Source organism: Trifolium pratense, linkage group LG4 (genome assembly GCF_020283565.1).
Source record: "Trifolium pratense cultivar HEN17-A07 linkage group LG4, ARS_RC_1.1, whole genome shotgun sequence".
Lineage (NCBI taxonomy): Eukaryota > Viridiplantae > Streptophyta > Magnoliopsida > Fabales > Fabaceae > Trifolium > Trifolium pratense.
The window spans coordinates 16,639,887-16,661,477 of NC_060062.1; the positions used below are offsets into that span (position 1 = coordinate 16,639,887).

General features: G+C 31.2%; 3 protein-coding genes across 3 annotated transcripts; all 3 read right to left on the reverse strand.

Moving 5' to 3' along the window:
* Positions 1-5,566: 5,566 nt before the first annotated feature.
* LOC123919886 lies at positions 5,567-6,893 on the reverse strand. The gene has a single exon (XM_045971905.1). The coding sequence runs from the start codon at positions 6,844-6,846 to the stop codon at positions 5,989-5,991; it is 858 nt and encodes a 285-aa protein (XP_045827861.1). The 5' UTR covers positions 6,847-6,893; the 3' UTR covers positions 5,567-5,988.
* Positions 6,894-9,293: 2,400 nt separating this feature from the next.
* LOC123919887 (superoxide dismutase [Cu-Zn], chloroplastic) lies at positions 9,294-13,246 on the reverse strand. Its single transcript, XM_045971906.1, has 8 exons — positions 12,895-13,246; positions 11,920-11,981; positions 11,798-11,837; positions 11,608-11,703; positions 11,495-11,526; positions 11,249-11,324; positions 10,947-11,000; positions 9,294-9,612 (listed from the first exon to the last, which is right to left on the reverse strand). The coding sequence occupies exons 1-8, from the start codon at positions 13,127-13,129 to the stop codon at positions 9,587-9,589; spliced, it is 621 nt and encodes a 206-aa protein (XP_045827862.1). The 5' UTR covers positions 13,130-13,246; the 3' UTR covers positions 9,294-9,586.
* A 1,498-nt stretch (positions 13,247-14,744) lies between these two features.
* Positions 14,745-17,103, reverse strand: LOC123919888 (transcription factor FER-LIKE IRON DEFICIENCY-INDUCED TRANSCRIPTION FACTOR). Its single transcript, XM_045971907.1, has 4 exons — positions 16,588-17,103; positions 15,821-16,018; positions 15,415-15,588; positions 14,745-15,134 (listed from the first exon to the last, which is right to left on the reverse strand). The coding sequence occupies exons 1-4, from the start codon at positions 17,059-17,061 to the stop codon at positions 15,030-15,032; spliced, it is 951 nt and encodes a 316-aa protein (XP_045827863.1). The 5' UTR covers positions 17,062-17,103; the 3' UTR covers positions 14,745-15,029.
* Positions 17,104-21,591: the final 4,488 nt, after the last annotated feature.

The following is a 21,591-nucleotide window of genomic DNA, read 5'->3' on the forward strand; positions in this document are numbered from 1 at the left end:
TGGAACATTAAGATTATTGAGGCCCTTGGTTGAGTTTGGGAGTTGGCTCATATCTGCAAGGGCGTGATGACCTTTTTTTTCGTCAAAAAAAAACAAACCACTAAGATTTGTTCGCTAACATACACTCGCTAGTTTTTATGATGAGTATTTTAGCAAATTATATTAAACTAAAAAGTTATCAGATACTTTTAAACTAAAATACTCTTTCTAAAAAATATGTAAGTGTAAATTAATAGCTCTTATAAGCATATTTTTTTGGTCAACTTATAAGCATTTGTTAGAATGTATTAATTCCCTAATTTTTTAAAAGCTACTATATATATATGGTAGCAAGTGATAACTGAAAATTTGTTAAATACACTTTATAATGTGCATGTTGCTAAAATACTCTTTGTAAAAACTAGTGGGTCTACTCTCTCTAATTAATACTAATATTTTGTGTTTTTTTTTTGAGCAACTAATATTTTGTTTTTTGAAAGGAAAATTTAGGTGAGTTATGCTTGAAAGATTCCCCAGAACCACTAAAGGTCCTCACTCCGACGGCAAGTGTTGAACCTACATCTTTATAAAGTACGAGTTAATTCTTTATCAATTGACATAATCTTCATTCGTTAACACTTATATTATTCTTTTTTATAAGAATCAATCCTAGTATATTTTCAAACATAATATTAGCGTAGTTTGTACGTAGACCGTATAGAAAAGATAATTAGGTTGAAATTAGAGATAGAGATAAGTAGCAGCTGAATCTGATGATTTTTTTTTTCTTTCTTAGTGGGTAGTAACTGATGATAAATAAAGTGGAAAAATGTACATGAGTTAAAAAGAGTTGAAAAAGAGAGGTTGGTATTAACGTATAGAGTCGGTTTCATTACTCTCTTTTGCTTAGACCATTAATTAGGCCAACCAAAGATAAGGGTAAAGATTTATACTAACTCATTTAAGCAAAGTGGGATTGCACGTTAAAAGCATGTCAACCCTAATAAGTTCATCCCTTATTAAAGAAAACTACTAATCTATTTGGAATCATTAAATATTAGGGTGCCTTTCAAGCAATATCCCTCCATACAAGAAACACTACATATATGATATATACACTGTTTTGTAATTTTTTTTCATTAAAAAAAAATTGGTAATTGTTTTTTGTGGGATTTGGTTCATTTTAGATAAATATGTTTTTTTGTTGGGTATAGAAAGGGGGGGGAGATAAATATGTTTTTAATAATTAAAAAATGTATTCATGTTTTTATTCTTCTTCAAAACAGTTAACGTTAGTATTGTTAATAATTGTTGATATTATGTTGTGTGTGAAATTTTCTCGACCTTTTAAAGTTCCCGCTTCTAAAATATAAATTTAGGCAAAACAATTTTTTTTTCTCCGCACATATGGATAAATCACTAAGAGAGTGATTTTTAAGTAAGAGTCATGAGAGTGTGAGAAGTTTTTTACTATGAAGGGTTTGAATCGCTTGCAATGATAGGTTCATGTAGCTACACGATATATAGACAATCTTGATTGTTGATTTGAAATAAAATTGTTTATATTATTGAGTTATTAAATTAAATTTATCAATCATCACTGATTTAAGATCGGATGGTCGAAATAAATTACTAGGTAAACAAGTAATCCAAATTCAACTACTAACTAGGTATATCTAGTACTTGAGTAAAATGGACCAATACACTTCATGGTAATGCCAACTTAGATATTGGGTGATTAGTAACAGAAAAAATATTGGATGGTTACTCCAATTGAGGAGATTAGAATTAAACTAACCCAACAAGTAACTACTGCTAAATTTACTCCATGCCTTGTTTTTGTTTTGGAATATTTGGTTAGATCAATTTGTACGCTATAAATAAGTAAAGAACTACTCAAACTTAGATGTATTAATAATACTCCCTTATTTCAAAGTGATTATATTGACCATTTTTTTAAAAAAAAAAAAGAATCTTAAATTTTAATCTAATAGTATATAATTCTTTTGATTGTGCTTTCTAATTAATACTACGTACATTGAGTGTGATGTTTAAGGCTAACGAGAGAGGAGAGCTATAGTTGGTGCATGAGGCATGTATGTATCCATATAGAAGGATAAGTGGTGGATCAGAAAGTATAGCATTCTTCTTTATCTCATTTTTGTGAAGAGAAATATGAATTTGCAGCCTTTTCCAATCAAGGCCATACAATATTAACTTTAAATAAATATTCAACTACACGTAACTTGAATAAATGTTCGTATATGGTCGGTTACATTATTTATTCCTCTAAAAATTATACAGTATTTGAATATTTTACGTTAAGAAAATAAACAAAAGTTGAATCAGAAGCACATCATTAATTAAGGAGAAAAATATATACAACCAACCAAATACAAAAAATATACTACTCAAATATCTAAAAAGTATTTATGTCAAAAAAAAAAATTATCTAAAAAGTATTAGCAACAATATTTTCCTTAAACAAACACACAAAATTTGTGTTCACAATATTTTCTCAAATATAATATAGCTGTCCATTCCTTAAACTAGGAGACAATCTAGTTGTTCATTCCTTAGCTAAGGTAGGCACATGAATATTGGTAAAACTACCAAGATAATTACCTTAAGCTTTCAAAAATATAAAAATTGTCTTAGAGCTATTTATTCGTCAAATCTAACGAATTTTGTGTTGGATTGTTGTTGCAAGTGCGAGGTGAGTTAAGTCTCACCCATTGCTTAGAAAAGTGGAAGTTGAGCAACTTATAAGTGAGATGATCCATAAACCTAATGTCTTAAGGTTTTGTGTAGAAATTTAGTGTTCAACTTACTTGTATCGTTACTCTAAGTCATATGTGGATGATACTCTGATCGTCTCCCCGTAACCCATCATGGATTAAACGGTTAAACAGAAAATAGCAAAATTGCTTCATTCATTTTAGATGAACGATACTCAACTTACATTACCTAAAAAGTTTTCTTTTTATAATAACTCTCACATATTTAGCATTTTCCAAATTCTAACATAAATAAATACTCAAACAAACAAAAATTGGTGCTACAAAATTATGATCACCGACTGTGAGTGAAAGTAGTGGACTTAATACTCCAACTCCACTTGAAGTCTTTAACACTTCACAAGTCATTGAGTGAGTGAGTGAAGCTCGTGAACCACTCACTCGTGAAAACTAACAAGTAACAAGTTGATTGCAGCTAAAAGCACTTTAAAGTGTATAAATGTCATATGATATATTGAAAATAAATAAATTACTAAATACTAGTAAATAATTTTGAATATCAATTAATCATACACCAATCCAATTCGGTCCAAGACAATGATAGGCCCAAAAGATTCACTTTATTATTTTCTAGTTGGGAAAATTCCTACTTCACTAGCATTCCTTTCCCATTTAACTTCACTTTTATTTCCTTCTATGATAATGATAATAACAAGAGAATAATATTGTACTTCTTTCGTCCCTAAATATAAGCAAAAATGAGTCAAAGAAACTTGATGTATTTGATTAAAGATTTGGACTAAATACATTCACTTTTGTTGATCAATTTTTGCTTATATTTTGGGACAAAGGGAGTATGTTGTTTCTCATAGACTGACCTTTAAGTAAATTTAAAGTATAAAGGAAATACAATATATACTTAAATTACAGGAATTCTTCCCAAAAAAAATTATAGTAATTTTTGTGCTAATTAATATTGTTAGTTAGGTTGTGGAATTCCCTAGATCTTAAAAGATGGGTATGAGTGAATATTTAGCTAGCAGCTACTTCAGTGGGTTAAAAAGTTGAGGTGGACCATTAAAAAGCTTAAATTTTTTTGTTGGAGATTAAAAATACATATCAAATTATTTTAAATTTTTATAAAAAAATAATTTATTTTAATATAATTTATATAAACTTTACACAAATTAATATAAACTTTCAATGGTAAATTTTATACTCTATTTTTTTTTATACTCTATTAAAATCATTATACATAGTAATTTTATAATAAATAAAAAAAGTGAAAATGTTATACATAGCAGCCGTAAAAAAAAAAATTATACATAGCAATTTTATAAAAAAAAAAGTGAAAATGTGCTTGTGCTGGACTCGAACCTATGAAGCACTGACATTTTTATGATTAGGCGTGTCGCGATGTCCGACACGTCATATGATACTCGTACGACACGTGTCGGATAGCTCAAAGCGGTGTCGGAAAATCTCAATTTTTCCTTTACTTTGACACTTCTTTGATCGGTGTCCAATACCTGTAAGACACTCGTACGACCTGTGGACAAGTGTCCCAATTTTTTATTTTTTATTTTTGCTTATGATCTCCTTAGGCACATATCAGACATATCTACAATAGTTAAAGATGTGTCGAAACAACAATATTGATCAATGAGAGATTGAAGACATTACATTTTGATTACAATATTTTTTAGTTTTTTCGATAGTAGATGGATAAATAAAGATAAAATACTATCATATCTTGTTTTAAAACTTATTTTAAGAAATAACTTGCTCAAATTAGATTTACATGAATATATTTTGATTATCAATTTATATGTTTTATAAACATGTAGCGGTATTGGTGTTCTGTATTTTTTAAATTAGCAGTGTCGGGATGTCCGTGTCGGAGTCCGTGCTCCATAGACTCGAACACATGCTCTCCTTATCCATGGATGTGCCAATTACCACTAGGCCCGGGAATACTATTGTGAAAATTATCAATCTTTATATGCATATATATGTTGCTTTTTCATTTACAAAAATATGTCCTTAGCATATACACCGATTAAAAATGAAAGTTTGGGATGGGCCGCGGCCCTCCCCAGCTCATAAAGAGCTCCGCCCCTGAGCTACTTAAAATATATGGTGTACTCGTAATAAAATAAGGCGCTATTATCTCCACTATGCACACCTTCTGCACTACTGCTTTGGAGACTAATATGTTAGAAGCTGGTAGGAGCTATGAACAACGCCTAGTATCTTGGACTCGATCGACTGAAGGCATAGTTTGTTTAAATGTGGATGGGAGTATGTTGGGTTCGTTACAAATAGTTGGCTTTGGCGAGCTCGTTCACAACAGTTTCAGAGTTTTTCTAAAGGCTTTTATGATGCGGCGTCACTGTCGAGTGTGTTATATGTCAAGATCATGGCTATTTTGCATGGGCTTTAGCTATGTTGGCGTAATGGTTACAGGAGTATAGTTTGCTTTTCTGACCCGTTACATGCGGTTTCGTTGATCAGAGATGGACTTTCGCATTTTCATATTTTTGCTAACGAGATTCATAACATTCACCAATTGTTACGTAGAGATTGGAATGTTGTTTTGGCCAAGTTATGAGCTTCTTCGAACTCTCCTATGATGGTTTTAGAGACATCTCCTCCTCAACTATCTAGTTTCGTTGATGTTGATGCTTGGGAAGTAGTTTTTGTTAAGAAGTAATCTCTTTACTTTTTGCTTGTTTTTTCTTTTTTTATTCTCTCTTAAAACCAAAAAATATATATCGATCCATTTCTCTATGCAAATAAATAAAACTAAGACTAATGTTGTCAAAACAATAATTAATATTGCATTGAACTTAGAAAACAATAAGTAATTAAGAATAAAAATTTAATGCAATACATTCTTATTCCCTCTCTTCCTTTTTCTCTCACTATAGTTATTGACTTGTTGTCCAATAAAAACAAGGGAAAAGAAAGTTGTTCAAAAATTGTTGTACAAATATCATTTCTCTAATTTTGAAAGCTTGAAACTTTCTAATGGTTGTGGCTGGGTTTATATATGGGCCTAGGTCGACCAACTCAACAAAGTGAAATTTTTCTCTTGCCACTCCCTGTGTTTCTTTTCTACCCCCTAATTTTTCATTTTTGTCCTTCTATAAAAACTTCGGAATGCGATTTTCGAAATTTTTCTAGTTCAAATTATTACGAACCATATAATTGTTGTAGGAGATCTATACACTACTTATTAATAGCGAGTCGCAGCAGTTGACCAATATTATTATGAAATTAAGGACAAGTTAGCCTCATCGTTTTCTTTTCCAAATTCCTCATTTGCAACTTCACCATGCTTCTCCTTGCTATATATGTACAACACTGTAATAGCCCCAATATTGTAAATTGAATACCAAGCAAGTAAAAGAGAAGACGAAAAAGTTAGTACCCAATTATTATAATCAATCACCGATGCCATAATTTGAAAGGACCCAAATAAGAATATGATTGATAAAACCAACTTCTTCATTCCATTCACCAATTTCCAACTTCTCCTTAACGGTTCAATACCCCAACGCGATTCCACCACTACAATAACATGCACCAAGCTCAAGTTAACTGCCAAATACATGACAAGAGGGAGAAAAACAAGCATTAGAACCATGTAACATAACGTATTCAAGTAAGGGTAAGTTGTTATGTCGACATGGCCTAGATAAATGACAAGAAAAGAGACGAGTACAATGAGAAGTAAAATCAGAAATGACACAAAGAAGATGATAGTGTATATGACGATGTTGGTGGCAAGGAGGGGGAAGAAAGAAGTAGATATAGATTTGATGGATTCTTCGAGTTTGACGGGTCGATTAAAAAAGCCATGGAAGACACTATAAGTGATGCTTATGATGGCGCCGTAGGTGAAAATGGTAGAGAAAATGATTAAGAGAAGAGACAAGGAGATTATTATGGTTAGGTTGGGTGAGGATTGTTGTTGTTGAAAGTGTTTGAGAAGGAGTTGGAAGAAGAAGCGGGAGAAGAAAGAGAGGGGTACGAGAAAGATTAGGTAGAGATTAAAATAGTGCCAATTTTGAGAATTTATTATACGTTTAGTTTCAGAGAGAACATCACAAATGTTTGGAGCCATGGTGGATGCAAGAAGAGGGACTAGAAATGGCTTTTGTGAACTTCATCATATATTTTTTGTTTTTATAGGACAAGGTTATCTTCACTTAGAAATATAATGACAAGTCTTGGGTCCATGAGTGCATTTCTCATCCTACTAATAAAAGAAAAGAAAAGGTCAAATATCAAACCAGAGAAAGGTCAAATGTTTAGCAAGTAGTTAATCTTAAAATGTTTAGAAAGAAATTACAAGGCATTTTCTTTAATCTTTAGTCTTTGTCTTTTTTCGTTGGGTCTCTGGGTCTCTTTATTTTAATTTTTAGAAGTTTGACCCGCAAAATTTATACCTATTAAAAATTCATTTCAATTAACTTATTTTTTAGCTAACTATATATACACTAAATATAAATTAAATATATCATTTTTTTCCTTGTCAATAAAAAATATATATATCATTTTTTCAATAAATCTAAAATGTTATTTTATATATATATATATATATATATATATATATATATATATATATATATATAGGAGAATGTTAACATGTGCCCTTAAGGCACATGTTAAGGAAATAAAAATAGAAATTATTAAATGCTAATTTGTGCTTTTTAACATTTGAAGCATTAAATTTCTAGCATCATTAAATATTGAGTTTCTATAATTGGATATCTTAACATGTGCCCTTAGGGCACATGTTAACAAGACCCATATATATATATATATATATATATATATATGAGGAGGGTTATATTGACTCCAAGAGTAACTCTTTTGAGTTACTCCACATCCTAACCCTTTATTTTGTTTTAATCTAATGGACCAATATTAATCATCATTACTAATCATGTGACCTCATGTTTCTTAACTATTCTCACAATATTTATGGATTCCTTTAATTACTCTATATTTACATTTCCTTTTATTCTTTTTTTTTTATGGTAGAGACATTTCCTTTTATTCTATCAAAAGTATTATTTATTTAATTTTTAAAGTCACTAGGTTTGGTCTATTGATGATGTATTTGGGTAGTACGTTATAGGTCCTGAGTTCGATCCACGGTCATCGTAAACCAAAAAAAAAGTCTTTTTTTTTTCGAAAAAAATAAATCATTATTTTCTTTTCCATTGATTATCATAAAACCATTCACCATTTCATCTTATTTATCAACCAAAAAAACCAAAAGAAATTCATGATTGCCATACATCCTAGTGTAAGATCAAAGTAATTTTTTTTTATGCAAGAGATCAAGATCAAAGTAAATTGGAAGAGGAAAATATCCGATTTATAAAAAAAATTAAGAAGAAAAAAATGTGGGAAAAAACAGCACCATTTATTTCTGTTTTTGTTTTTACCAATAATTAATTTTGGATTCTTGTATTAATATTTTAGGAAAAAATGAATATACATAAAGTAATAAATGGAAACCATAAATTGAAATAAATAAAATGGAATCCATAAATATTGTGAGAATAGTTAAGAAACATGAGGTCACATAATTACTAATGATAATTAATATTGAGTTACTCTTGGAGTCAATATAACCCTCCTCTATATATATATATATATATGAGACCGAAGAAAGTATCATTAATTGATCACAATGTTGAAGACTTGAACAAACCAATAATTAATCGAGCTCAAAGTTGAAAAATACACGGATTACTTGGATGAAGAATTAATTAACCATTTCAATAATAATGGAATTAATAGCAAGCTAGCCCCATTCTTTTCCTTCCCAAATTCCACCTCAGCAAGTTGACTATATATGCTTCTCATTGCAATATCAGTATATGGTTTGCCATCTCACAACGAGTGACATATTTATAAAATAATGGTTCAAAACAGTTTGCCTTAAGCGTTTCCATTTTTACACTTTTGCTACTTAAATAGTAGACGTCATAAAAATGAGAAATTTTAGAGAAATTTTGTAAATAACGCCCACTACTTCAGTAGAGGACGTTGTAACAACCTTTTACTTCGTCTTTTATCGTAACTACTTATAAAGTCATGCATATGGATTGTTGTGATGTACTTACGGTGTAAAATTAAATTACAAATATGAAAATTAAACTAATGGCCATGTTTACTCTTATAAGATGCTATTTCCTGTGAAAAAGGTTAAAGTGGCATGCTTTTGTAGAATTTTTAGTAATTTTTCCGGATGTGTACATCCAAACTCATTGGAGAGTGGGAAATTTTTTTTTTTTGCAAAAAACAAAAGCGATGGTAAAAACCCAATGCCAACTAAACCAACAACATTTAGCTAGTGTTTGGAGCTACAGCCCATCACCGACCATTTGATGAGCGTCAAGAACAAAGCTACGCGTTGTAGCTTTATGTTTAAAACACGGAGGAGGTATTAGACGTGGAAGCAAACATACTATTCGACACTGCTTTTGCACTTTAACCATTATAGCTAACTACAGAATATCAACATAGGTTCTTTCACAAGTAGGCAACAAGAACTACATCAGAAATTAAACTTTATTCGGGAGGAAACACACACCTGACTGCATGATGAATTTCTCTAGTGACGGACTGCTGTGTTTTCATGATCTGTTTACATACTCATCGAGGACATTAAGCTTTATAGTTTACATTGCTAATTGAAGAAAGCAAATAATAGTAGCCATCAAGCTTCACAGGGGGTGATTAATTTCTGAATGGTAATTAATATCAAGCTTCATAAAACAAGGGTAACTGATGAAATCAAACACCAGGTAAAATAACAAGGATGATACAAAAAGCATTCATAGAATTTATACTGGAGTCAAGCCAACAACACCTGTAAACAAGAAAGCACAATAGACACATTATCATAGAGAAGCATAAAGTGTATGATGCAGAAATATGAGTATAAATAAATATTATAAAGATTGCAAACATAGAAATCAGATATAACTTTTGAGAATTGGACTATTGAATAAGCTTAACAATTTTACCCTGAGGCACAAGTACGCACCCTACACATGGTAGGTTTAACCCCTTATCTATATTAACTTTATGTTAAAATTATTTATCAATAATGATAGTTATATCGACTTGCCTTGAGTAGTTTAACAGTTATTCATGACACATTATATAGTTTATATGAAATATTAGATAAATTTTAAGACTGATAAACTATTATATGAACATAACTTCAAATAATAATGAGTGTAACATTTGCAACGCAGGTATGGTGTAGGTTTTGATATTGTTCTTGCGAAGCAAGTTAGGATTTTAAGAGTAAGGGTGCATGGAAGGGTAGATATGAGCAAAAACACACCCTTATGGTGTATTGCCAAGCCTACTTTAGAGTGCGTGATCAATGCCCTGAAGATGACACGCAATAAGTGCTTCTATAGCTTTTTAACACCAAATATTATGTTGAGACAAATTGCAAGTACGGCATGTGGCATACTATACTTCTATAAGTTTAAATGCAATCATTATATCTAGAGAAGACTGTAATTTAAATGTAAACTTATATCCTTGTAAAACAATTTGGCAGTTTATAAGTTTAAATGTATTCTAGCTTGTGATATCCCCCTTTTAACTGATGGTATTGAGACCAATTCAAAACAAAGTTTGTCAAATTAAATTTCCAGTCAATAATAATTCATATCCAAGGAAGCAAGAAGATGCAAACTTGCAGATACTTTCTTGTTTTAATTGGAGAATGAATTCCACAAATATATTAAATCATTGCCACGGCTCTAAAAGCATATATGCAAAAAGATATTCTAAAACTCCAGTCATCATTTCTCAAGTATCATTTACGTCAAGCTAACATTTAGCAGCATATAGAATTGTTCATCTATTCAGTTTAGCAGTAGAGAATGTTTGTCTGCTATAGATCGAGAACCATCATACTCACAGACATAAATGAACAACTCTCAAGAGTTATGTATGGAGCTTGCTTCTAAATCCTTTCAAAATTGTGCATTACTTATTTGAACCAGTTTGTGGGGAAATCATTGTACTTCATATCAAGAATGAAAGTAAATCACAGTTATAGAAAAAAATTCCATATTCAAAAATTGCAGCGAATGCAAATGAAATAACATAACAGAAGCATGAAAGAATTGAAGATTATGAAAAGGATAGAACTGTTTTAATGCATATTTTTCTACATACCACAAGCTAATCTTCCACCAGCATTTCCAGTGCTCAAACTAAGTTCATGTCCACCTGCAAAAGTATGAGCAGATGCAGATGAGACCAAAGTAAAATTACATCAGTTATTATTATATTATTAACAAATCATAATTGATATATAAGATTATAATCACCAAATGAGATGTACAATGTTAGAAAGAACATGAACAGCCAATTGTATATTAGGGTAATGCAGGTGCCAAAGCTTGTGACAGTATTTTCATTTACAGCATAAAATCTTATGGAAAATATAAATAAATATTTAAAGTGGAAGAGCTAACCCTTTCCGAGGTCATCTTCAAGCTCGTGGACCACTAAGGCTCTCCCAACAACTGAATTGGGGCCAGTGAGTGGTATCTGCATGATTTCGACAAACAACGAGGTTAGTTGCTTTCAAAAAGGAACTATATAGTTTCTTTAAAAAGTAACCCAGACTTCAGACCCACAGGCATAAGAAACATGGTTTGGAATAACTATCAAAAGAACAACTATCATATTAAAATTAAAATACAAATAACAAAGTGCACCTGATTGTCAACGATTGTTGCCTCTGCAACTCCTGTTTTTAACAAAAATTATAAAACAATACATAAGAATGTCCAGAAAATTTTAAACACGGCAAAAAGTAAACAAGAATTACCATTGGCATCAGCAACTATGTTTCCCAGGTCACCCGCATGACGGATTTCATCTTCAGGAGCACCATGTGTCAACTGATTAGGATTAAAATGTGGTCCTAAATAAGAGATTCAAGAATCAAACAATGTTAACCTGTTCAACAAAAACTAAACCATAGCAAAAAAATGGAAACGAAGGTCAAGCTTCCTTACCTGTTGAGATACACCCATTTGTGGTATCACCATACTCATGCTGCAAGATAAAACAACACATTTTATACAAGCAAATAAATAAATAACAATATTTGAAGGAAATGGCATGAATTAAAACTCACTAGGTGAAAACCATGAAGCCCTGGAGTAAGGCCGGTGATTCGAACATTAACTGTTGTTGGACCTATTCATCACACAAAAACACAAATAGCTACAAGTTATTCAATTCAGCACACAAAGAACTAACTATTACATTATCACATATAATTAACATAACTACAACTAATTAACAAGAGCATGTTTATATTGGTTTATTTAAGCTTATCTACTGGCATAAACACTACTGAGACTGTTTGGGAGAGCTTTGAAAACAGCTTATGACATGTCTATAAGTTGTTTTTTGGGCCCGTCTGGATTAGCTTATGAAAAATAGCTTATGCAAATAAATAAGTTTTTATGTTAATTCATAAGTTCTCACTAACGAAAATTGTATCTTCGTAATCTATTTTTTCGCAAACTACCTTGACAATCTTATGAATAATACATAAAAGCTTATTTATTTGCATAAACTCAAAAATAAGTCAATCCAAACAAACCCTTGAGCTTATTTCCATAAACTATCTAGAATAGCTTATGGAAACAGCATATAACTTACACAAAAATGACTTTTTATCTTTTGTTATAGAATTAGTTTATCCATAAGCACTTAATAACGTTGTTTATCCAAACAGAGTCCAAATTTATATGAAGAATTCAATTATTTACCCCAACATTACAGAGATTCATAATGTATTAATATTATTTTTTTGGTGTTAACCTTCCAATTCTCAGGGGAAAGGTCACTAGTAATCTGGAGTTCAACCACGAGATATGTAAAGTCCAGTAAAAATATTATTTCTTCTAGAAATTGAACTCGGTTTCTCCCGAATAATTCGTCTTAGCGGAAACCTATTAACCCCTTGAGTCTAATCACTAAGTTCAATTAATCTGGTTTTGATGCATTAAGCTCATTTCCAAAAAGCCAAATTATAATTATTATTGCTAAGTTGATGAGTGAAAAGGAGAATTGAAAGGGATTAATCAGAAAGATGAGTCACCTTCGTTTTCTTGAGTGAGAGTGACGACACCTTCAACGGTGGAAGTACCCTTAAGAACAGCGACGGCTTTCTTGGCAGCAGCAACGACAGTAAGAGGCTTGAAATTGGAAGATGAAAGAGTTGAGAATTGAGGAGAAAGCTTGAGAGAGACGCCGGAGAAAGATGTTCGGAGAAGAGAGTGAGAAGTGAGTGGTGAAGGTGATGCGAGAATCTGGGAAGCCATTGATAGCTGCATTGTTGTGAGATAGAGAGTTTGAGGTGTTTGTGATAATGCAGCAGAGAGAATGTGAGTGTTGTGTTGTGTTGTGTTGTGTTGTGTTGCTCACACACTTTTTTAATTCTACCCTTTCTCTATCTATCTACACACTTCTTCTATTTTGTTTTGTTTTCGATTTTTTGGATTAATTTTCGTTAGAAAATATGTGAGACGTATAAGACGAATTCTCTTCTTTCAACTGAATTTTTTGTGGTTTAACACACCCTTTCGCGTCAAGTACTATTGGGTTTGATGTACGGATATAAATGGTGGATGGTCTGATTCCTAGGATTGTCTCGGTTTGGTGCGTGGATATAGACGGTGAGTGGTCCGATAGCGGAAATATGATAACACGTGGCCCAACGGATCGTATAGAGCCACTAATACCATCTTAAAAATAGGTGTTGAGGATTCCTCACTTATAAATATAGGTCATCTCGCAACTAATGTGAAACTTCTTAATACTAAGTTATAGAAAACTAATCTACTAAAACATCACCACCAATAACATAACCCTTCATTTTAAAACACCCAAAGTATAGAGAAATTGTTGATATTGAATGTGAATTGAGAATGACTCCTCTTTGGATTCACTAGTGAACTTTGTTTTGAACGCTAATAAAATTAGGGTCATGTTAACATGTGCATAAAAGGCACATGTTAAGGTTCTAAATATAGAAAATTGCATTTATTGTTAAAAAAAAATTTAATGCTTAAGAAGTTAAATGCACATATTTCAATATATTATTTCTACTTTTGCTTCCTTAACATGTGCCTTTGGTGCACATGTTAACATTTTCCATAAAATTACGGTTAATTGTATCTAGTGAATGATTAATGAGTTGTAACTTTTTTGTTAATCATTTAAAAACATAACTATAATTAATAATAAGGAGTTCAGCATAAAAACGATAGTTGGTCAAATTAATATTTAGGTGTGGTGGTAATTTAAAGTTAAGTCTAAGAGTTTTGATTATGTTTTGTCTATGTGGTGGATGATTAACCCACTTTAGGGTTTGTTGATGACATGAGTTAGAGGGAATTTGCCAATTTGGTGGTGTTAGTTTGTGTGGCCTTCTTTTGGCTTTGTTTTTTTGTTTTGTGACATTATCTTGTTATACTCTTTTATATTGCTATTCTATGCACTCCTTGTGCTAAAATAATGAGTTCGATTTTCGACAGGTGTGTATGGAAAAGTATTTGTTGGGAGAAATAACCTCTTAATTGGATCTCAGTTACCTTGATGTGATTAGTCTTTGCAGTTGCCCGCATAAAATACCTTTGGTTAAAAAAAAAAAAGATAGCAATTTTTATATTTGGGGGCAGCAATTATAATGTAATAATTGAATGAAAAAATGATATATGAACACATATTCAAACACCAACACCGTATTTTTAATACGGCCGGTGTGGTGTATGGCTCACCTCAAGATGCATGCTCAGAAAGCCGGTGTTGGTGTATGACTTACTGATGGATATGATGTTGAGGCCGAGTCGAATAGATGTTGATTTTTGTGTTTCAATGATAATTTCTAATTGAATTAACATATATTACAAGATGTACCTTAACTCATTACAAGAATAAAAACCAACGGATTGAAACACTAAACTTTTTCTTATTAATCAAAGTGACGCTAAACCTTTTTACAACTATCCTCAAGAGAATTTGAACTCGCTATCTTAAGATTATATAACAACTAAACACTTACCACTGAACTAGCAACAGAGAACCAACAGGTTCTTCTTTCTGAAAAGATTGACACTTCTATTGGCCGATAATAATGGCTCAAATTACAGATTTATTTGCAACTCATGCTCATAATTAATCTAATGCAGCCTTAATTAGATTACAACATTACATTATATAAGCTTAGAGGTGTCAAGATTGAAAAGAAGGTATCAATTCAAAGCCTTGGTTTAGAAAAGCACTTATCACCCATAGCTTTAAATTTGGCAGGTTGATTTCTTGCTCATAGTTTTTCACCTGTTTTTAACATAATACACATGAATTAATATATCAATAGATAAATAAATAAAATAAAAGGTTAAATATTTTTTAGTGCTATAAAATTTATATTTACTGTTTTTAGTCTCTATATCCATTCATTTTTAGTACGTATATATGACATGTATAGTTTTGTTTTGTAGAGACTTAAAATGGATACAGAAACTAAAATAAAATTTGAAATTTATAAAGACTAAAAATATATTTATTCCTTAAAATAAATTAGATAATGAGTACAAAGAGAAGTTCGATTGCTTACATTCAACGAAAATGTAAGTAGAAAACTGTCAGAAATAGTGGCCAAATTTGAATTCTGAACATTAAAATCTCTCAAAGATTCAAGAGACTTGTACAATGAAGAAGCCACTCTTTCTCCCTTATTGCATACTATTTTAACATAAAACCCTCTTTCATCCACTTGAAACATATCCATCTACACAAAACCCACATTCAAAAATGTTACAAATTATAATATTTTGCGAAGACTATAACTAACAAATGCATCTATGAGTCCTTTAAATTTCGTGTTTGTAACAGTCAGGTCTTTAAATTTTTTAGGTAACAAATTTAAACGACATAACTGTTACAAACACAAAACTTAAAGGATCCTTGAATGCATTTGACCTTAAAAAAATTATGAACTAATGAAATTTTATGAAACAAACCTTAACAATCTTCTTGCATATTGAACCATTGTTACCATTGAATTGAATCTTTTTGTGGTTTTCAATTGATCCTTGATGAGTTTTGGACATTGCTACTGATGCTTCAAGTCCTGCAACCTCTGCCTTGAGCTTCTTTGCTTGTGATTGGAGTTCACACATATATGAAACAGCATCTCCAATTATAGAAGCCTTATCCATCTGTGCATATAATTAATATATAATATCAATATCAATTGTATATACTTAACTTTCAAATGTAAAACAAGTAAAGATTAATTCATCACATTTAAAGTATAATATTAATAAGCCACAAATGTTTCTTGTTTGTATGTAATTTACAAGGCTAGCCATATCAACAATGAATCTTAACATTATTGGCTAGCTATGAAAGATAGACATAAGACACAACATTGACACAATATGTCAACATCCAATAAAAATTTAAAGAAATGAATTAATTGAATGTAATCACATGTGTTGGTGTCGGACACTGACACTTGTTGGTGCTGCAGAGTTGCTAGTGATGGTTCTAAATTATGGTTGTAGACCGCATATTGGGCCATAATATAACGGTTGTAGTCTTGTAGATGTGACTACTATTGCAGCCACATCAATTACATTTGCTCATATTTTCTCAAAATATGAAGGTTTGCAGCGTAATCGTGACAACAACTGCATTTTAAAACCATTGCCATATAACTCGAATACGGGTTATAAGTGGAAAACGATCTTCATCTTATAAACAATTTTAAGATAGCGACTTGTACCTTAGTTATATTGGGAACCAAAGAACGCAATGCATAAAGCTTATCCTTCATTCGGCTTCGCCTCCTCCGCTCAGAAACCAAAGTCTTAGATCTATCGGTTTTCGACCGTGGCTTAGTATCAACACTTGTAGTAGTTGTTGGAGATGAGTAATTATCTCCATCATTTTCTTCTCCTCTAATTTCTCCCTTAGCTTCTCCATCAAAACAACAGAAAGAGTTGAGTGAAGAAGTTGGATCAAAAGAGGTAACAGTGTTATTTATGTTGTGATCAAATGGGTTTGAAGGAAATGAAAGGAATGGGTTATCAACAAAACTTGGATTTGTGAGATCAGAATTGAAGTTACATATAGTAGTATCTTCATTCTCCTCACCACGAATTAAATTGATGAATTGATCAAAGTTTGGATCATCAATGAAATCATGCAACTCAAAGTCATTGTTAATGTGAGAAAGATTCTCTTGATAAAAATCCATTGTGTGTTTATTTTGGTTGAAAGTTGGAACATATGGTGTGAGTGAGAAGTCTAATTGTAATATATAGAACTTTGACGTGATGAATAATTAATGGCTAATTATTAATTAATTAGATATTAATATGATAATAATTTTGGTGTGAATGGAATAAGATAGATAATCCTGAATTTAGATTTTCATAAGAGCCTGGATCACACGTATTTATGCAGTTGGTACATCCAAATTTAAAAATAAAAAATAAAAAATTGCATTGAAATCTTGATCGTCCAATTTCGATCCAAGGGACTTCAATACGTTGATTGCATTAAAAATAGTTTTCCTCCTATGTTTAGAACCGGAGCGAGTAATTATAAAAGAATCTTCTCTCTTTCCAGAAAAGTCCATGATTAATAAAATAATGGCAACCACACAGTTTTCAGCAGAAACAAATAAATAAACCTTGCAACAGATTATATAAATAACTGAGTATACTGTATGTATTATTATATATAACTGCTCAAAAAATTGTCAAAATGCAATTCTGCGTCTGTAATCACAGATTTAATTTCCACATATCATGCTGGTTAGTTACCATTGATGATAATGCTATTTTATTTTGCTGTTAGATCTCTGTGTTCATAATCTGTGTGATTAATTAAAATTTTGATGGTCACTTTCACATGATGAACACATAATACTTCCCCTAATGAATGGTCTCTAATCTTTTGGTATAAACCTTCTGAAACTGTAATCGTAATTGTGCAGACTAATCTCTCAGATAATTCGACGTGAAATTGAGACCTAGTAGTTAAGTTGCTAAAACCCGTCTCTTTCATCTTATCTATGGCTCTGCTTGGCAAGTCCAGATTTAGCTGATAACTTATAAGCTCATATGACTAAAAAGACATGTTTGGTAAACGTTTTTTAGAAAGAGCTTATAGCTTATTTTTCAAAAGCTATTTCAAGTACCTTATTTTTCTTCCAATTTTACCCCTACCAACTTACTTGAAAAAAATTAAATATTAATTAAACATATCATTTTTATGTAGCTAGTTGAACTTTCAATTTATGACTAAGTAGTAGTCCTTAATTTTTCTCCTTGGCAATTTCACTCATCTATTAGTATTTTGTGGTTTATCTTAATTAAAGTCTACAAGTAATTATTTTCATAATCTCTTACTATAGCTTAAGCTCATACAGAAAACCAACTCAAATGAGTAGTCTATTAAGTGCGACACTTAAATTAATTAGGTACAAATTAAGTTTTCTTATGTGGAAGACATAGCATTGTTTGTGTGGACTTGTCTTATTTCTTTTGTTTTTTTTTTTATGTCAATCAATCGGATGGTTAGAAATTCTACTTGAAAATTAAATAAATAGAATATTTGGGTTTTAAACTTATATATAATGCGATGTTTTTACTAACTGAATTAAATTTACCAGATCAGATGATCACTTATCTATTGTATATTCTAGTGCAAAACCATGTGTGTGAAGAGAATCATATGGGAACATAATGACGTTATTCCTCACAATTTTTAAATTTTATTAAATTAAAATAATTGTGAAGTCTTGTAAAGGAAAGCAACGGATAGCAACTCAACTAACAAAATAATTAAGTTACTAATTAATCATTTAACACTACGTAATTGCTGAGCTATACTATACATGCAAGCTGGAACCGAACGTTTATATCTATATATAGTTAACCAAAGTGATCATGCTTTGCTTTGTCTAATTAATAAACTAATAATGTGACTGTTAGAAGATGCATTGTGATGCATACCACTCCAAATTAAACTCTCAAGTAAATACTAATTAATTGATTGGAAACACTATACATATAGACTATAGTATTACTATTAAAGTTCGAATCCTGGACACAATATGTATTTTTTTTTTACACTAAAGGTATTGTTTGCGCGCAACTGCAGAGACTAATTCTCTCGAGGTAATTGAGATCCGTTTAAGGGGTTGACCTCTCCCAACAAATGTTTCTCCATACGCACCGGTCAGGGATCGAACGTAGGACCAAATGGTTAAGAGATCCAAGTATTTACCACTTGTGGCATACTATGTTGTTATGGTATGTATTTATCTTAAGAGATAATTTTCTAGTTATTAGTTACTTGATTAAAATAAAAATTGAATTTTGTGATATCGTGTAAGGGTAGTTCAATTGATAGTTATTAAAAAAATTGTTGCAGAGATCGTAATTCGAACCTCAGATTTTTTTACTTCTCCATAATTATAGCGTGTGAGTTTGGCGATTATTCAACTTGACTAAAAAATTGCAGTTTCGACGGTAATTAAATCTTAACATAATTTTTTAGGAATTTCTCCAATAATACCACAACAACAATTGTAGTTGCATTAATCAAGATATTGAATAATGACCTCCCTCGAAAACAGATTATTCGGGAAAACCCGAGTTCAATTTCTAATTAGAATAATTATTGGTCAGGTCTTCCTAACTTCAGAGCCGAACTCTAAATTAATGAAGTTCCCTTAGAAACTAGAGTATAAATGCTAAAAAAAAATTGTAATTGCATTACCTGTATTTGTTTGATTTTGCCATAATACTCCCTTCGGACACAATTATAAGTAAAAAAACACTTTTTAGGTTCATTGAAAAAATAATGTATCTAGTCTATATTATTTTTCAATAAATCTAAAAAGTGTTTTTTTTACTTATAATTGTGTCCAGATGAAGTATTAAGTGTAATTCAAAGTATAACTACAATCAGAACTTAGAACTTACATATGCAATGATTCTATTCTTTTTGCTCCCAATGACTAATAGTAAGGTTCTAGATCCTCCAATTATAGTGTTGACTTGTGATAAATTAAACAACATAAGCTTAAGTAAGCAGGCATGCTCTAATCACATTTTTGCTTTTCTTTTCTTTTCTCTTCTAGTAGCAATCAAAATCAAGTGATCATATACTCTAGAAAGAATCACACTAGCTATAGCTATTTTTGCTCAATACTTAAAAATAAAGAATATGGATCACACGATGTGGAACGTGGAAAACAACACATGAGACTTAAGCTCACACGTGCCCTTCCCATATTCGTTTTTTATTTGCCACAAACACCACACCCAATAAATTCAGTGACCTCTTCTACTATTGGTTGACCATAATCTCATCTCATTTGTGGGTTCATACAACATTATTGGTAATACAACTATAGTACGAAAATAGGAATTCAAATTCCACTTCTAGAATTGGAAGGGGTGTTATCACATCCTCAAGTGTTTCTTTATAAAGTTAGTCATATTGGTAGTAGTCAAGTGTATCTTTTTATAACAATTTTGGTTCTAAATGTTGTGTTATTAGATATATGTATAAAATTTACACCGACAATGAATAGAAATTAAATTCAAATTTAAAAATATATTAGCAAAATGTTTATGCAACCTGTATATAGCTTAGCCTAATTAATTCTAATTAAATTACTAATTCTTTTTCTTTGAATTGAAGGGGTCAAGAACATTCATGACAATTATCAAGGTGGGCAAGAAGGTGGATGAAAATCTATCTTCACGGTGGCTTGTTGGTAACTTTGGAACTAGAAAAACAAACCAATATTTTTTTGAAGCAGGATTTCCACGCCTACAAAGTTCAGACCAATTTATCCTCAAGATGGCTAGGGAGATTGATACTTATGGGCATACTCATTCGACTGGTTTGGCATAGGCAACATGTTATATCGGTTAAAAGCGACCTCAACAAGATTGGATTAAATTCAAATGTGATGGAGCTTATAAGTAGTCAATGGATCTTGCGGGTTACAATGGTCTTATTCGAGACTTAGATGGACATTAGCTGATGGAATATATGCTTAAGATTGGAGATCATGATGCCCTCCATGTTGAAATATGGGACATATGCAACTTGCAAAAAGTAAAGGTTTTACTCGGCTTGTTGTTGAAAGTGACTCTAAATTTTTAGTCGATATGGTAACATGAAGTTGTAAGCTCAACAGAAAGACCTCTATCTTGATTCGTGATCTCACAAACTTGTGGTGGAAATGTGTGGCATGTTTGTTTTAAACACGCTTGACGTCAAGGCAATCGAAACACTGGTTTGTTAGCCAATTTTAGTCTCAACCGTTCTTCTATTTGATGGCATATATGAGACTTGCATGCCTATAAATGTTAGTGTAAAGGTGTTTACGGGTATGTTCAACCCGGTCATCCAACCCAAGCTGTATTATATCCGAGTCCGTTCAAGTGCGGGTCTAATTTAAACCAACTTATTCAAACTCGAAATGGTTTGATTTCAGGTAACGGGTCTATGTTTCCAAACCCATGAAACCACAAATCCAATCGATTTGATAAAAATGTTATATTTTTTTATTAATATGTGTAAGTGTTAAAATCTACAAATTTTATACTATATTTAACATGTTTCGTGTAGTTTCAAGTGTTTAAATTTTTAATAGTAATAATTTTCTCATGAAATAAATAGAATGTCATTTTTCTTGAAAACAAAAAATAGAATGTCATTTATTGATTTAACTATATTTGTTTTGAAAAATATTTAG

Coding starts and splice junctions, on each gene's coding strand:
- LOC123919887 (XM_045971906.1), bottom strand. CDS start 13,129: ATGCAGCTATCAATGGCTTCCCAGATTCTCGCATCACCTTCACCACTC. Junction 11,982..12,894: donor TCTCACTCAAGAAAACGAAG/GTGACTCATCTT, acceptor TGTGATGAATAG/GTCCAACAACAGTTAATGTT. Junction 11,001..11,248: donor TGAAGATGACCTCGGAAAGG/GTTAGCTCTTCC, acceptor ATACTTTTGCAG/GTGGACATGAACTTAGTTTG.
- LOC123919886 (XM_045971905.1), bottom strand. CDS start 6,846: ATGGCTCCAAACATTTGTGATGTTCTCTCTGAAACTAAACGTATAATA.
- LOC123919888 (XM_045971907.1), bottom strand. CDS start 17,061: ATGGATTTTTATCAAGAGAATCTTTCTCACATTAACAATGACTTTGAG. Junction 16,019..16,587: donor TGGTTCCCAATATAACTAAG/GTACAAGTCGCT, acceptor TTATATGCACAG/ATGGATAAGGCTTCTATAAT. Junction 15,135..15,414: donor TACTTACATTTTCGTTGAAT/GTAAGCAATCGA, acceptor TGTTAAAAACAG/GTGAAAAACTATGAGCAAGA.